This window comes from Microcaecilia unicolor, chromosome 4 (genome assembly GCF_901765095.1).
Source record: "Microcaecilia unicolor chromosome 4, aMicUni1.1, whole genome shotgun sequence".
NCBI classification, from domain to species: domain Eukaryota; kingdom Metazoa; phylum Chordata; class Amphibia; order Gymnophiona; family Siphonopidae; genus Microcaecilia; species Microcaecilia unicolor.
Genome location: NC_044034.1, coordinates 90,583,523 through 90,599,324, shown reverse-complemented (window position 1 = coordinate 90,599,324; position 15,802 = coordinate 90,583,523). Strand labels below are relative to the sequence as shown.

The following is a 15,802-nucleotide window of genomic DNA, read 5'->3' as shown; positions in this document are numbered from 1 at the left end:
TGCAGATCTAAAACTTCTAGGAGTTGTCTTGACACTAGTCATATGTGGGGTCTCTGAAACTAATTTGCAGAGGCTTCCAGGACACACAGCTATTCAACCACTTGACATGCCCAACAATTCTCCTAATACTTTAAGCACACAAGGTCCCCCTCAAAAACATGTTAGAGCACCTAGTCCTAACATCACAGGGCTTCATTGAATACGCTGGCATTTTTGCTGCATCGTGCTTCCCAATGTCAAGGTACAGGAAAGCCTTTAGTAACCTAAGCTGATATTGCTCTAATGAATAGATTCTAAACGAAATAAATAGGTACCAGTTGCAAATACAGCAATATTGCATCAGGCTTGAATCACTAAGGATTTTTTTTCCTATTTCTCACCTATTTTTACTAAAGTGTGCTATAGGTGCATTAGCATGGTTAATGCACGTTAATGGTTAATGCACGTTAAACGCTAATGCGCCCATAGAAATGTATAGGCATGTTAGTGTTTAACGTGCCTTAACTTTTAAGGCACATTAAAAACGCTAACACTCCTTAGTAAACATACCCCTCTGTGTTTATGGGAGCAAGCCCTTAGTCTTAAACAACAGACAGAATAATTTTAATAAATAAGAATAGTATAAAATTCAGCAATAATTTAAAAAAAAAAACACTTTGGGGAAAATTCTGTAACTGAGCATTTCCAGATAGATGCCCTGAGGACACGAGGCACCTGGGCACCCAGCTTCCAGTAAAGAATATTAATATAACCTGATACATTTACCTACCCACAGTTACACCACACATAGACCTGATTCTATACAATTTAATTGAATAACAATCTAATTAGTGCCAATAGTTGGCTTTTTAACAAGCAATTATTGGCACTAATTAGATTCAATTGAAATGTACGTGTGTAAATTTAGATGTGAGTCAAAAAATGGGATGTGGAAATGGGAGGGTCATGGGCAGATTGGGAGCATTCCTTTAAGTTATGCGCATAGTTAGAAAAGGGGAAGGGAAAGGGAAATGATATACCTCCTTTCCGAGGTTTTTGAAACTACATTCAAAGTGGTTTATATATATTCAGGTACTTATTTTGTACCAGGGACAATGGAGTTTTAAGTGACTTGCCCAGAATCACAAGGAGCTGCAGTGGGAATTGAACTCAGTTCCCTAGGATCAAAGTGGGCTGCACTAACCACTAGGCTACTCCTCCAATAGCAATGTTCCATGTAGAAGCCTGCCCTTACAGATCACCAATGCGCCCGGCCGTGCAGGCTTCTGCTTCTGTGAGTCTGACGTCCTGCACAGCCGCATTGCTGATCTGCAAGGGCAAGCTTCTACATGGAATGTTGCTAGTGGAATAGCAACATTCCATGTAGAATCTCAAACAGGGAAATGGGACTTGATATACTGCCTTTCTGAGGTTTTTGCAACTACATTCAAAGTGGTTTACATATATTCAAGTACTTATTTTGTACCAGGGGCAATGGAGGGTTAAGTGACTTGCCCAGAGTATTTGCACCATGTTTTAGTTGGTTCAAATGGCTGTGCCTAAAGTTAGGCGTGATTCCCGGGTGTAAGCGCCATTCTATAAACTGTGCCTAACTTTAAGCGAGTTTTATAGAATAGTGCTTTCTTTGGTGCCATACATAGAATTTACCCCTATGGTACTTAGGTGCACCACTACAGAACAGCGCTTTCACAGGTAAGAGGCGAGTAAATGCAGGCAACCAGTTCTAGAACTGCCTTTGAAATACTACTGTAAAATCACACTCCCATGCCACTTTGATGTCTGAGCATAAATGGTTAAATGGGGGGGGGGGGGATTCTTTATATGGCACTGAACATTAGGCACTACTTCTGCACCAAATGTTCAGTGCAAAAAAGCATTATAATGGATGCAAGGCACCAAAACGGGCAAAAATGGCAGATCCACATGAAAACACACTTGCACGCCCATTTATCAAATAGCAACTATGTTTCTTTGTGGATCTGCAAAGGGGGTGTGGCCATGGGAGAATCATGGGCAGCCCAGGGGTATTCCTTCAAAATGCGAACAGAGAATTCAGCGGATCCGTGCTCAATTTGCGTTCTGGCATTTACACCTGGTTTTAGCTGGAGTAACTCTTTGCGCCCTAAGTTAAACGTGAAGCCTGGCGCTATGCACTATTCTATACAGAGCACTGATCCCGGAACACCCGTTATAGAATACCATTCAGTGCCAAATTCTGAGGGCCATTTACAGAATTTGACCCATAGAGTAAGGAAGTACTTTCGCATCCCTCACTTACAGGCATTTCTTTTTCTCTGACCTTGACTTACAACCTCATTGAAAGTCATTTAAAAGTCCCAGTATGTCAAATCTTTTTTTCTCCAAGAGGCAGAGAATAAGAGGAAACCCTCAATAAATCAGACCCGGGGACTTCCAGATAGGCAAAATTTGAAATATCTCCTTTTGAATCTGCAAACCGCAGTTACGCAGAAACATGGTAGAAGGGGTACCTCCTTCAAGCAAGCTGCACTTTCTTCAAGCGTTCCTTTGCCTGAGTGGCAGTGCCTCATCAGACCAGACTCCTTAAAGATGGAGGGGCTCACAGGTTGGCAGCATTTACAGCACCGTAAAACAAAATCACTGAAACACCACCCCTTTACCTTTAAGTGGGGGAAGGGGGATCTGATGCAACATTTGTGACAAAATGCCATCAAAATGGAGGAGAAAGAGGAGGCATTCCTTTCACCATTGTGTGTCTTTGGAAGATGACTCCCACCACCACTGCCTTCTCTGCTCCTTATCTTTGGAAGGGGTCCCCTTTTCCCCCCTTCTTGCATTTAAGGATGCTTAAGACTCTGCAAGGAAGTCGATGGGTTCCGATGTAAAGCAAAACAGCCATATCTGGATGAGAGACAAAGCTGTAGGGCTTTTCAGAGAACCACAGAAGCCTGGACCAATGCAAATTAGGAGGCCCCAGAGTCACAGAATTCATAAGTTAAAAATATATATATACAGTATGGAAGCAGTTGTGGCAGATTTTTAGCTGTAGAACTTTACAAACTTGTTCATAATTAAAGAAAAATCCAGTAGCCAAATTAATTTCATGTTTCTGAGAACCTTTGCAGTGCAAGACCTGGGCCAAATTGCCATGCTTCCCTCCTCCCCTTGTTCCCCCTCCCAATTTAATAGACCCTGCATAGCTATGGCATTTTTTAAAAAGTTCCATTAGGACATTCCAGCTCTACTAGACTTTGCATTAATAATAGACTGTGTCCAATTTAGCTTTTCAATGCGGTTGAATGAGTCTTGTCCCAGCAGAAGAGGGAGCAGGCATGCTGTTAAGCACTGTTCCTCCTGCTGCCACTGGGGAAGAAGCTGCTGAGGGTTTATGCTTCCTGGGGAGCCAGGGACAAGCCAGTAACTAGGTAAGTACGATCAGCCACGGGGGCCTGGGCCTCCCCCCAAATTTCATCTGGACCCCTAGTTTAGCTGGCGGGAGGCTATTCCATGAATTTACATCATAACACTGAAAAAGGTAGACGCTGTCTTCAAAGTTCCACTGCTTCGTATGTTCAACTTGTTATGGTCCTTTTCTCACAGACTATGTCAGACATCAGGGAGGTTTTGTAGGATCTGTTCTAGGGCAGCTTGGGCCATGGCATGGGAATCTGTGGAGAATTCTGCCAGTGACTGGATCAGGTTCTTAACAATGGTTTTCAGACTATCGTGCGCCACATTCAGATCTCTGTCAAACTGACGCCTCTCCATTTGTGAAGCCATATGACAGCAGATGTTTCTAAATTCAATACTATCCTAGAAATAAAAACAAAACAAAATGAGAACTATGTGAAACCAGACATAATTCAATAATACCAGAAGGGATTCTATAACTTTTAAATAAACACACAACTCATCCCATAAATCAAAGAATACTATGCATACCTAATACAGGCTTTGGGCTAGACACAACACAGCAGTTAAGACAATTCTATAACTAGACTTTTGCAATTACATGCACCTTGTACCTACAAGTGGTGATTTAATTGGCACTTAACACATGAAAAGTTCACTAAGTACTATTCTATAAGGGAACATCTATGTGCTATAGTGCATAACAGCAAGGGGGCATTCACATGGATGGAGCATGGGCATGTCTCCTACTTACTCCCACTCCTTATAGAATACTCTAATTTGTGTTGTTGCAATTGGGATTGTTATTTGTGCTTATCTTTTTGGTATTATTTAGGGTGTTGATCTCTAGTTTGTTTTGGTTTTTAGTTTGGTCTTTCCAGTCGGTGAGGGGGGTGTCATCTTGCTTGTAGTAAGTCCAGGGATTTTGTTCCATTCGTTGATTAAGGCGGCTTGTAACCCTGTTATCCATAGCATTATCGCGCAGTAGAAAAACCATGATCTAATATTAGCCATAATGGAATATGTTGTGGGACTTGTGGTAGAGTGGTGGTAATTAGGGGTTAGTTGCCAGTGTCGCCAGTGGTCTACACAAATGGCTTACAGGCTCATTTTCGAAAGTGATCGCCGGCCATCTTCCGACACAAATCAGAAGATGGCCGGTGATCTCCTGAACCCGGCCAAATCGGTATAATCGAAAGCCGATTTTGGCCGGGTTCAACTGCTTTCCGTCGCGGAGCCGGCGAGATATCAAGGGGGCGTGTCGGTAGGGTAGTGAAGGCGGGACAGGGGTGGGATGGGGGCTTGCTCACGAGATGGCCGGCTTCGCCTGATAATGGAAAAAAAAAGCCAGGCTTGACAAGCATTTCGCTGGCTTTACTTGGTCCCTTTTTTTTCACAACCAAGCTTCAAAAAGGGGCCCCAACTGACCAGATGACCACCAGAGGGAAATGGGGATGACCTCCCCTTACTCCCCCAGTGGTCACCAATCCCCTCCCACTCAAACAAAAAAAAACCAATTTTTAGCCAGCCTCTATCCCAGCCTGAAATGTCATACCCAGCTCCCTGACAGCAGTATGCAGGTCCCTGGAGCAGATTTAGAGCCAGGTGAACTAAGCTGCACGGAAGAGTCCTTCCCTTACCGATCCCTTCGCGAATCGGTAAGGGAAGGGCATACATGAAGAAAATCGCATGCAAATGAGCTTCTCACTGTTAGCTCATTTGCACGCGATTTCCTTCCCTAGAAGGGGAAGCCAGTTGGCCAGCTCGTAAAAAAAAAAAAAGGATCTTGCTGACTTGTTCTGGAGTGCTGTATTTTGTGATGCTGTTTTGATAAATGATCAATAAAGACTTCATACAATTTTTAAAAAGTGGAAAAGAAATCTAAGTGCTCGTCAGGGATGTCCTTTTTTTTTTTTTTTGAGTGAAAGGTCGTCCCTGACGTGCACTTTTTTGGCCGTCCAAATCAAAACTATTTTTGCTCACAGCTTTTTCAGTGATGAGCACTTGGATTTTTTTTTTCACTTTTTTAAACTGTATGAAGTCTTTATTGAACATTTATCAAAACAGCATTACAAAAAACAGCACTCCAGAACAAGTAAGTCATAGCATAACTGATCAGCAAGATCTAAACATCCAGAAGTACCGTATCCCAACAGTGTGGGCATCCTCCACTGCATGGGTCCCGCGTAGCCCCAACGAGAGGTGTAGACCTCCCATTTTTTCCACGGTGCATGGGGTCAGAAAACGGCTGTGAATCTCCTAATTAGCTCATTATAATAACCTGTAGATCATTTGCATTCCATTTTCGTTAACTGCTACAGTGACAGGCTGTCCAGTTGGTGTCCTGGCATGTGAGGGGGACCAGTGCACTACAAATGCTGGCTCCTCCCACGACCAAAGGGCTTGCATTTCGCTGGGTTTGAGATGGCCGGGCCCGGTTTCCATTATGGCTGAAAACCGAAGCCGGCCATCTGTAAACCCGGTGAGCTCAACATTTGACCTAAATGTTGAGATTTAGCCGGCCTCAACCGTATTATCGAAAGAAAAGGTGGACGGCCATCATTTTCGATAATACGGTTGGCTCTGCCCCTTTGCGGGGCTGGCCCCGAAGATGGCCGGCGCCGTTCGATTATGCCCCTCTTAGTAAACTTGACTTTATTCCACAGTATTTCCCTGATGCACAATGGTGCAAATTGTGTATTATAAAGACTGAGACAGAACAGTCAATAAAAAGCTTGTGACAGGAGTCTGATCTATTGTATCTAGGGGGGCTCTGCAGTCAATCGGAGCTGGACACAGAGACCATGAAAAGAGTGTTTGCCTTCCTGTTATTAGGTAGGGTTTCTCTTTCCGGATGCCGTTCTTCCATAGTCAGTCATGCAGCTGTGAATGGAGAGTTTAGAGTGGGCTACAGGCCACAGTGTAGCTCTCATGTTCATGGATTTGACAATTTCCTTAGTATGCTGTTTGAGGGAAGGTTACAAATGCAGACAGTTCTCCTTTTCAAGTTGCTGGCTTAGAAGTACTTCAAGCAATGGAGAGGTGAGGGGGAGGCGAGCCGAAGAGGATAGTTATTTTGTAAGACAGAGAAAAGTAGTTGACCTTAAGATTGGAATGCAGCTATGAGAAAAAGCTACCACAGTACTTGATTTGAGAAGGAACTGCCTTTAAATAAAAAGATGGACAAATATCCAAAGAACTTCCTTTCTTGGCCACTCTTCCCAGAAATTTTCCTATCATATTAGAAGAAACAGGGGAAAATTCATTCCATAATCTATCTCCTGGTATACCAACTATCTGGTTAGCCTGGCATTTAAATAGTGCTAAATCAGCATCAATATTATTTAATACAAATAACTGTCTAATGTTTTTAACTTTAGATTGAAAAACTGAGCAAGTTGATCTGCAGAAGGCTGAGACATTTCAGAAATATTCCTGGTTCTATCAGGACTAGTTTTGAGTTTTTTCATTACTGCTGCTGCCGGTGGTCTAGGGCAAGTTAAAGGACCACTGGGAGGGAGGGGTGGCAGGGAGTGAGTGAAAGATGCCAAACCACAGGAGAAGGAAGAGAAGAGAAATAAAAGAGATGCCATAGCATAAGGGCAGGGAGCAAGAAGCCAATGCTGGAGAAGCTAAAGAGTCATGAATATGATATACTGCCTTTCTGTGGTACAACCAAAATGATTTCATTTATTATATACAGGCATTTTCTCCATCCCTAGTGAGCTCACAGTTTAAGTTTTGTACCTGGGACAATGGAGGGTTGACTTGCCCAGAGCCACAAGGAGTTGCACAGGGAACTAAACCGAGTTCCCCAGGTTTTCAGTTCACTGCATTAACCATTAGGCTACTGTTTCAAAGGTACCTTGGTATGTGAGCTTGAGAAGGAGCCCAAATGTAAGTATCACATTCCTAATATGTTTGAATGTGCTATTGTGATATAAGCAAAACCACAGAATGAGCTAGTAACACATGGGACAGGAAAGCAATTCAGGGATTTCTGGAAAGGGAACAATAGTCAGCCTTACCTAGTACTCCCTGTTTTGCACAGCAGGATTTCCATGCGTTTTAGATTTTGTGAGATAATGTATGGAGGTATCGTGGGGTGGAGTACAATAAAATTATTAATCATTCACTTATGATGGCTAAAGAAAACTCATTCATGATCACTCCACTCATAACTACCACAGTCATCTTTAACAGGTAAAAATAAAACTTTATCACACCCCACTGGGTGTTTCTTATTCTATTAGTAGCTCTCGACTTACAGAAGCTGTATAAATAATTACCACCTCACAAAAATAACATATTGGAAGTATATATATGGTTTAGCCAACAGTTTACAGTCATGGGCTGTTTGTTTTTGTTTATGTATTCCTTCTGTGCTTTTTTTTCCTATTCTATTTTTTATTTATTTTTTGTATAATTGTAATGTATGCTATGCTATAGATGGTCAGAAAAAGAAAGACATAAATCAGAGATTCAGTAAATTGCACAAGTAGTAAAGGCACTTACAATATGTAAGATTAGACTCATATCTACTAAAACTTGTGATTTGGCTCAGTGTTTGTGATTGCAAAAGGGTCAATGATTGGACTGGCCATAGAATTCCAGGAATCCATGTTTCCAGTATGGCAGTTCTCTTTTGGTTGCTATTTTAACTAAAGGACACATAGGGCCTGGATTTGGGTGGTTAAAAAGTTGTTGCCCAAAATTCAAAGTGATTTCACCAGCCTGGTTAAATTGCTTGTCACTGACTAACTACTGATGTTCAGTGGAACCTAACCAGACAGTGCCGTTGAATTTAGAACTAACTGCCTCTGGACTGCCTGGTTAGTGCTGGGGTGGTCTGTGGGTGGAGCCTGGGAGGACCTGCTACTTAACCGATTAGCAGTAATATTCAGACTAACCAGTTGAGTAAGCAGCTAAAGTTAGGACACTATCCAGCTTATAATTGAAAAAGAAAAACGCCTATATTGCGACCCAAATCGGGAGATAGACGTTTATCTCACAAAAACGAATAAAGCGGTATAATCGAAAGCCGAATTTGGATGTTTTCAACTGCACTCCGTCGCGGATGCGGATAAAGTTGATGGGGGTGTGGTGAAGGCGGAACTGGGGCGTGGTTATCGGGCGATCAGAGATGGACGCCTTTCGCCGATAATGGAAGAAAAATATGCGTTTTAGCGAGAATTTAGGGCACTTTTCCTGGACCCTGTTTTTCCACGAATAAGGCCACAAAAAGTGCCCTAAATGACCAGATGACCACTGGAGGGAATCGGGGATGACCTCCCCTGACTCCCCCAGTGGTCACAAACCCCCTCCCACCACAAAATATGCCGTTTCACAACTTTTTATTTTCACCCTCAAATGTCATACCCACCTCCCTGGCAGCAGTATGCAGGTCACTGGAGCAGTTATTAGGGGGTGCAGTGGACTTCAGGCAGGTGGACCCAGGCCCACCCCCCCCCCACCTGTTACACTTGTGCTGGTAAATGGGAGCCCTCCAAACCGCCCCCAAACCCACTGTACCCACATGTAGGTGCCCCCTTCACCCCTTAGGGCTATAGTAATGGTGTAGACTTGTGGGCGGTGGGTTTTGAGGGGGATTTGGGGGGCTCAACACCCAAGGGAAGGGTGCTATGCACCTGGGAGCTCTTTTACCTTTTTTTTTGTTTTTGTAAAAGTGCCCCCTAGGGTGCCCGGTTGGTGTCCTGGCATGTGAGGGGGACCAGTGCACTACGACTCCTGGCCCCTCCCACGAACAAATGCCTTGGATTTATTCATTTTTGAGCTGGGCGCTTTCATTTTCCATTATCACTGAAAAACAAAAACGCCCAGCTCACAAATTGTCGAAGAAAACATGGACGTCCATTTTTTTCGAAAATACGGTTCGGTCCGCCCCTTCACGGACCCGTTCTCGGAGATAAACGCCCATGGAGATAGACGTTTTTGTTCAATTATGCCCCTCTACCTGAGCACCAGTCTGAATATTGGCTGGAGCCCAGTTAAATTCCAGTTAGCGACAAGAGGAGAATCATGTACTGCAAGATTGCCACTAGGGCTGTGGTGGCCATTTTGAGGCTAGATCTGTGACAGGCAAAAGCAAGAGGGTATCATCCTTGCCCATAGGACCCCCTAGAACACCAAGGAATTCCAGGAAGGCCTGGGGGGCCCAACAGGGTGGGAAGGAGGATAGAACCTTGGGTCAGGCTAATCATTTACTTCAGGGGTGTCACCTGATTCTTTTTATGCAAATTCTGACTGATATTCAGCCAGGGTCCCCCCTAAGTGTTTTATTCTGATCTTGGCTGAATAATAGCCAAGACCCACGTTACACCCAGAAGCTGGCACATTTTGAATTAGCCCCGGATATCCAGTCTGGACTTTTCCTAGCATTGAATATCCAGGGCTAATTCTGCCCAGCGCAGGCTGAATATTGACCAGCAGATCTTTTTCTCTAGCCACATATGTGACCTGCTGTCAACTAGACTATATTGTTTTTTTGTGTGTGTGTGTGTGTGTGTGTGTGTATGTGTATGTGTGTGTGTGTGTCTGTGCTAGTGAGGGGGGAGTTGTCTATAGTCAAGCATCATTCTGGTAATTGAAGTTCACAGAAACAAATTAAAATTCCCTGGAGTAGTAACAATCATGGTATAAAGCAAACAATGTTCATCCAAAAATCAATTTAAAAATTACCTTAGATGTACTGTTAGATAGGAGCCAACGTTTCAAAATGATGGGCGTGCTAAATGCAACAGAAACTACCCTGTTCCAGACATAGTGAATGAGCTTGCTCAATATTAGGGGCGCTCAGTACCCACAGACCTATCACCTATGAAATGTTACATGTAATTTTAGAGCTCCATCAATTGGCTGAATTTTGTGTCCCAGTTGTAGTCCTTGACTGGTTTAGGTTGTACCTTCACTAATCTGGTTCCAATTCCATTCCCCAAGTTCTAACATGTGGTGTCCCCCAGGGCTCAGAGTTGGGGCCTATGCTTTTTATTTTAAATCTTTATTAATTTTTAATCAAATTAACAATACAGTTACATTTGAATAAGCAATACAGAAAGGAAAATATAAATTTAAGTAAAACATTTTTACCAAGAAAAAAAACAAAATTATCTTCTTTAGACCACAATAGTGGGGGATAGTCTAAGCAAATATGAAGACTACACAAAGTAGAACAAAATTAAATAGGAAATATGCATTGCATGTATACCTATCTTATTAACAAATATTTATTCATCAGGACCTACGGTTTACCAAGTTTCTTCATATTTATAAATGCCTTCAACTGTTCAGGCTGGTAGAAATAATACTTAAGACCCAAATATTTAATAACACATTTACAAGGAAAATTTAAGTAGAAAACGGCTCCTAGAGATATCGCTTCTCTCCTCATTGCAAGAAACAGCTTCCTCCTTTCTTGGGTCTGCTTTATAATATCAGGATATATCCAAACCCTCTTTCCCCTGAACAGAGTCTGCATTTTCTTGAAGTATATACGCATAACCGCGTCCAAATCTTGTTGAAAAATAAACGATGCAATTAGAGTTGCTCTTTCAGAGTTTGAGTCCAAAGTTGTTTCTAGTAATTCAGATATATTCAATCCTGGCTCTTCAGGTGGAATTACTGGGAAAGAGGTTTCAGGAGGCTTTTTAATTGGTATATAATATACTTTGTTCAGTGGCGGAATACTTTCAGGGGAAAAATTTAAAACCTCCTGTAAATAAAGCTTGAAAGCATCCAGTGGGGTAATTCCAAATTCCTTGGGGAAATTCAGTAACCTTAAATTAAGCCTCCGATTGTAATTTTCCATCATCTCTAACCTACGTTGCATAGAAATGTTATCTTTTACAATTGTAGTCGTTACTTCATTTAATTTAGCAATGTCCTGCTTAAGAGCTCCCAATTGTTCTATAGTTTCTTGTTTCGCGGTATTAAATGAAAGGGAAAGATTTTCAACAGTACTTACAAGGTCTTTTATCTCTTTTGCTGAATTGGCCACCATAGCGTCCACCCTCTGCAGAGCCGCCCAAATGCTCTCGAGGGTCACCGCAGCCGATTTCCTCGTTGGAGCGCTATGCTCTGCCCGATATTCTCTCGGTATCGGGTCTCCCTCCGACGTTGCCTATGCTTTTTAATGTTTTTCTTTTACCCCTGGGTGTCCTTATGCAATCCCCGAGTCTAAATTTTTTCATCTATGCAGATGATATACAGATATTGCTCAAAATAGACACCTTTACAACTGACTAATGTTTCCATAAAACTTGATAGGTTTGTAATTTTGCTTGCATATCATGGCATGAAATTAAACCCATCAAAAACAGTTCTCTTCACCTGGCGTACGCGTACCCCTGATGTTACAGTGCTTAGGATATAAGGAACTCCACTAGTATTTAAAGATTCAAATACAATCCTTGGGGTTACTATGGACAGGTTCTTGACCTTCATATAACCGATCTTACCAGGAAATGCTATTTTACACTGATCCAACTGCACCATTCGCTCATTACTGGATCAAAATTCCTTAAACTGCTTCTTCATTCCCTCGTTCTGCCGCGCAAGGATTACTGTAACTCATTGTTCCATGGCCCACAATATACCATCAGAAGATTACAATTAATACAAAATATCTTGGTGAAACTTCCAAAAGGAATAAAGAAAGTTGTTCGGGTCATCCTATTACTATAGCACAGAATGAACACTGGCTACCAGTGTCCTTTCACATCCTGTTTAAGATACAATTGCCCATCGGGCCTTATATTCCGGATCACCTCAATTTCTCTTCAGCTTGCTGATTCCTTATGTCCTTTCATGCTCACTGCTCTCAACAATTTTTGCTGATTGTTCCCTTTCACTTAAAGATACATTTGGACCACATGCGACATGGCTGTTTTAGGGCCCCTTTTACTAAGCTGTGGTAAAAGGGGGCCTGCACTGGTGTCGGCGTGTGTTTTTGATGGTGCTGAGGCCCCCTTTTACCACAGCAGTTAAAAGGCTGCATTTTTTTTCTAAGAAATGGCCGTGCGGTAAGTGAACCACTTGCCACATGGCCACTTCGGGGGGAACACTTAGCGCCACCCATTGATGTGGTGGCAAGGGCTCCTGCATTAACCCAGTATAACCGGGTAGCACGCAGAATTACCCGGTTACCACCAGGTAAACACTGTTGGCCAGGGCCGCCAAGAGACTAGGCCAGGCCCGGGGCAAGGCCGCCCTGCCTCCGCCCCCCCCCCCCCCCCCCCGCTGTTGCCGATCCCCCTGCTGCTGCCGCCTCCTGTCGCTCCCCCACACCGCTACTGCCCCCCCCCCATCGCACCCCCGCTGCTGCAGTCCCCAGTCTCACCTGCCTGCCTCCACGGCTCCGGGCCCCCTGCATTCAAAGCGGCAGTCACAGATTGCCTCTCTTGAGTCATAGATCACCTCTCTTCGGGCCTTCCCTCCCTGTGTCCTGCCCTCGTCTGATGTAACTTCCGGTTTCCGCGAGAGTGGGACACAGGGAGGGAAGGCCCAAAGGAAGGCGATCTTTGACTGCTGCTTCAAATGCAGGGGGTCCGGAGCCGAGGAGGCAGGCAGGTGAGACCGCAAACTGCAGTGCCGGCAGCCTGATCCTGGCGCCGGGCCTCCCTTGGAGGCCCGGGCCCAGGGAATTTTGCCTCCCCTCTTGGTGACCCTGCTGTCGGCTACAAAAATTTAAAATATTTTTGTAGTGCTGAACATAGCATGTGCAGGGGGTGGGAACTACTGCCAGGCTGCTGCAGTAGCCTGGCAGTAGTTCAGGATTAGCAAGTGTTAAGCCTGCATTGGGCTTACTGCCACTTAGTAAAAGACCCCCTTAGTATTGTAACACCCACACTTTGGATTGCTCTCCCCTAATACTTCTGCTCAGAAACCTCAACATGATCTCTGATGGCAACTAACCTTTGTCTTCAGTGGAGAGTGACTTGTCACTGTCCTCTCCTCCTCATGTGTCTCAATACAGCACGCTATAAGTTCTGCTACTTAATGGAAAAATTCCATAAAGACAATATTGGTTAGCAGGGGCGTAGCTCTGTGGGGCCCATGGGGGCATGGGCCCCTGTAGATTTGGCTCTGCCCCCCCACCACCAGCCCCTTCAACCCCCCTCCCGCCGCCAACTCTCCCCTGCCGCTGGGTACCTTTGTATGTTGTACATGCAGGATGTCAAACTCACAGAAACAGAAGCCTGACCTTGCAGATCAGCAACACGGCCACGCCGGAGAAGAGAACTTCGGCTGGTGGGGGTTGGGGACCCCCACCAGCAAAGGTACCTGACGGTAGCGGAGAGTTGGTGGTGGCGGGAAGAGGGGGTCAAAAGGGTTGGCTAAAATGTGCCCCCTCACCTTGGGCTCTGGACCCCCCTCCCGCCAAAGTCTGGCCACGCCCCTGTTTAGTTATTGGAACTATTCCATGAAGAATATGTTACTGACAGATATAAGTCTTATATTGTAACTGAGATCCTCTTGTTTCATTCTTCCTTGTTTTTCAATATTCCCTTCAATTTTTTTCCTGTAAACCGCTTAGTTTATGTTTAGTGGTGTATCAAATAAAGCTGAATTATGAACTATAAACTAGTTATTATACAAGTTAAAATCAGGCATTTATCACAATAAAAATATTTTTAAATGATCTTCCTCTGAAAAAAATTCAACTTTATTAAATTGGTAACAAAACTGTACATAAAGAGCCAGAAGTAGCAAAGTGCAGGTATGAAAATGGCTGGCAGATCATTAAGCAATATATTTGTAAATTTAAGTCTATATCATGGAACCTGCATATTTAACCATTAATTCTCATCTGACATAAAATAATGAAGCCCATAATGTTGGTAGAAGCTAAGCTTTCTAAGTCTCAAATTAAATTGTAGTATCATCTCTAATTTTTTTCACAGGCTGAATTTTAATAATTTTTAATCTTGGAGATTAATTCTTTGGTCCATAGCCACAGACATATAATGAATTTTAACCACAAACTCCAGTTTTGTATATAATGTAATACACATTGCTGTATAATTTTTCTGCAAATGTATATATGCACTCTTTCCCCAGCGCTAAAAGAAAACTCTGCATTAAAGTGCATCCAACATAAATAGCAAAGTAAAGCAATAAATGTATTTAAACTGAAGAAAAATGTGTTATGCTTTAATCTTTTTACACTAAAGAAAGCCGTATAAATAGTGTGTGGTGCACATTTCTGTCTTAAATGTAATATAAAATAATGCCATGGAAGCTTTCAACTACCAGAAGAAAATCAAGTTAATCTCCGCATAATAAAAAACATATCTTAAAATGTGAAAAATTCGGCAATACTTACTTTTAAATGAATATTAAAAGGTTGGTTCAGTGAGAGAGGATACAGTAGGTTTTGTTCTACTGATAAAAGCTGTGATATGGACTCTGCTATCCGGGTCAGTCGATTGTCTGAAGCTCTCTCTGCAAGTGTGCGAGGTTTACAGGTTCCACCCCTCTGGCTGGGGCTCAAATATGCTGTGCTGGATTCATCCGTATTATCCAATTCTCTTGTGCAAAATTCTTGTGCACCAGGTAGGAAGACGTCAACTAAATCTGGTACCTCTGAGATATTGCCTGCCGCTGGCCTGTCACTACGCTCATGCGTACATCTGTCCCGTGCCAAGCCAGCCCAGCCGCTAACTGTAGTATCCTCTGTATTTGCTCCTCTGCTTCCATCCACATCCACATCATCCACACTGTTCTTGTTCTGACTTATGTCAGATCTGCTCCTGTCCTGTGCCAGCTGAGACGTGAACCTAACTCCAAGCTGGGGTACAATATACTGCGAGTTCTCTGTAGGTCCCTGAACCAGCGAGCAGGTGCTGGGAATCTCAAAGCCCTTCTCCTGCAACAGGACCTTGAGTGTTGTGAACGCCACAAGCTGGTGATTGATGGATGCAAGTATAGGCGCTGGTCTTGCCATCATCTAACTTCCCAGTGAGCTGAGCTCAGGAAAACCTTTCTCTGTAATGAGCCAGGCTGGAATTTTGCAAACCCTTTTAATAGCTTTATCACAGTATGTGTGTGTGGCCAGCCCCGCCCCTCTCTGTGTTAAGACTTACAAAGTGCATCTTCCCTGAAATACTTGTTAATGGGTTTGTTTGTAGTTTTACCCTGGATTGCGAAGAGTGAAGGATCTGAAGTTGTTGCCTTTCCCTATCTTGCTTCATCGTGAACAATTTTTCTTTAAGTTAAAAAAAAAAACTTTTCCTAGGAAAAACCAAATCTCTGCATCTCATGACTCAATGTAGATATAACTACTGACATACCATTTTTCATATCTATGCATACAAGATAAAAACCCAGCATGTGCCAGTGTATTTTGGTACCAAAACAGGAAACTTAAGTGCCTTGTGCACCACCCAGTACATTT

At 43.3% G+C, this 15,802-nt stretch overlaps 1 protein-coding gene across 1 annotated transcript; it reads right to left on the bottom strand.

Annotated features, from left to right (window-relative positions):
* Nucleotides 1–1,587: 1,587 nt before the first annotated feature.
* Nucleotides 1,588–15,386, bottom strand: DLEU7 (deleted in lymphocytic leukemia 7). Its single transcript, XM_030200450.1, has 2 exons — nt 14,732–15,386; nt 1,588–3,792 (listed from the first exon to the last, which is right to left on the bottom strand). Exons 1-2 carry the CDS (start codon nt 15,353–15,355, stop codon nt 3,586–3,588), a joined length of 831 nt encoding a protein of 276 aa, XP_030056310.1. The 5' UTR covers nt 15,356–15,386; the 3' UTR covers nt 1,588–3,585.
* Between the last annotated feature and the right edge of the window lie 416 nt (nt 15,387–15,802).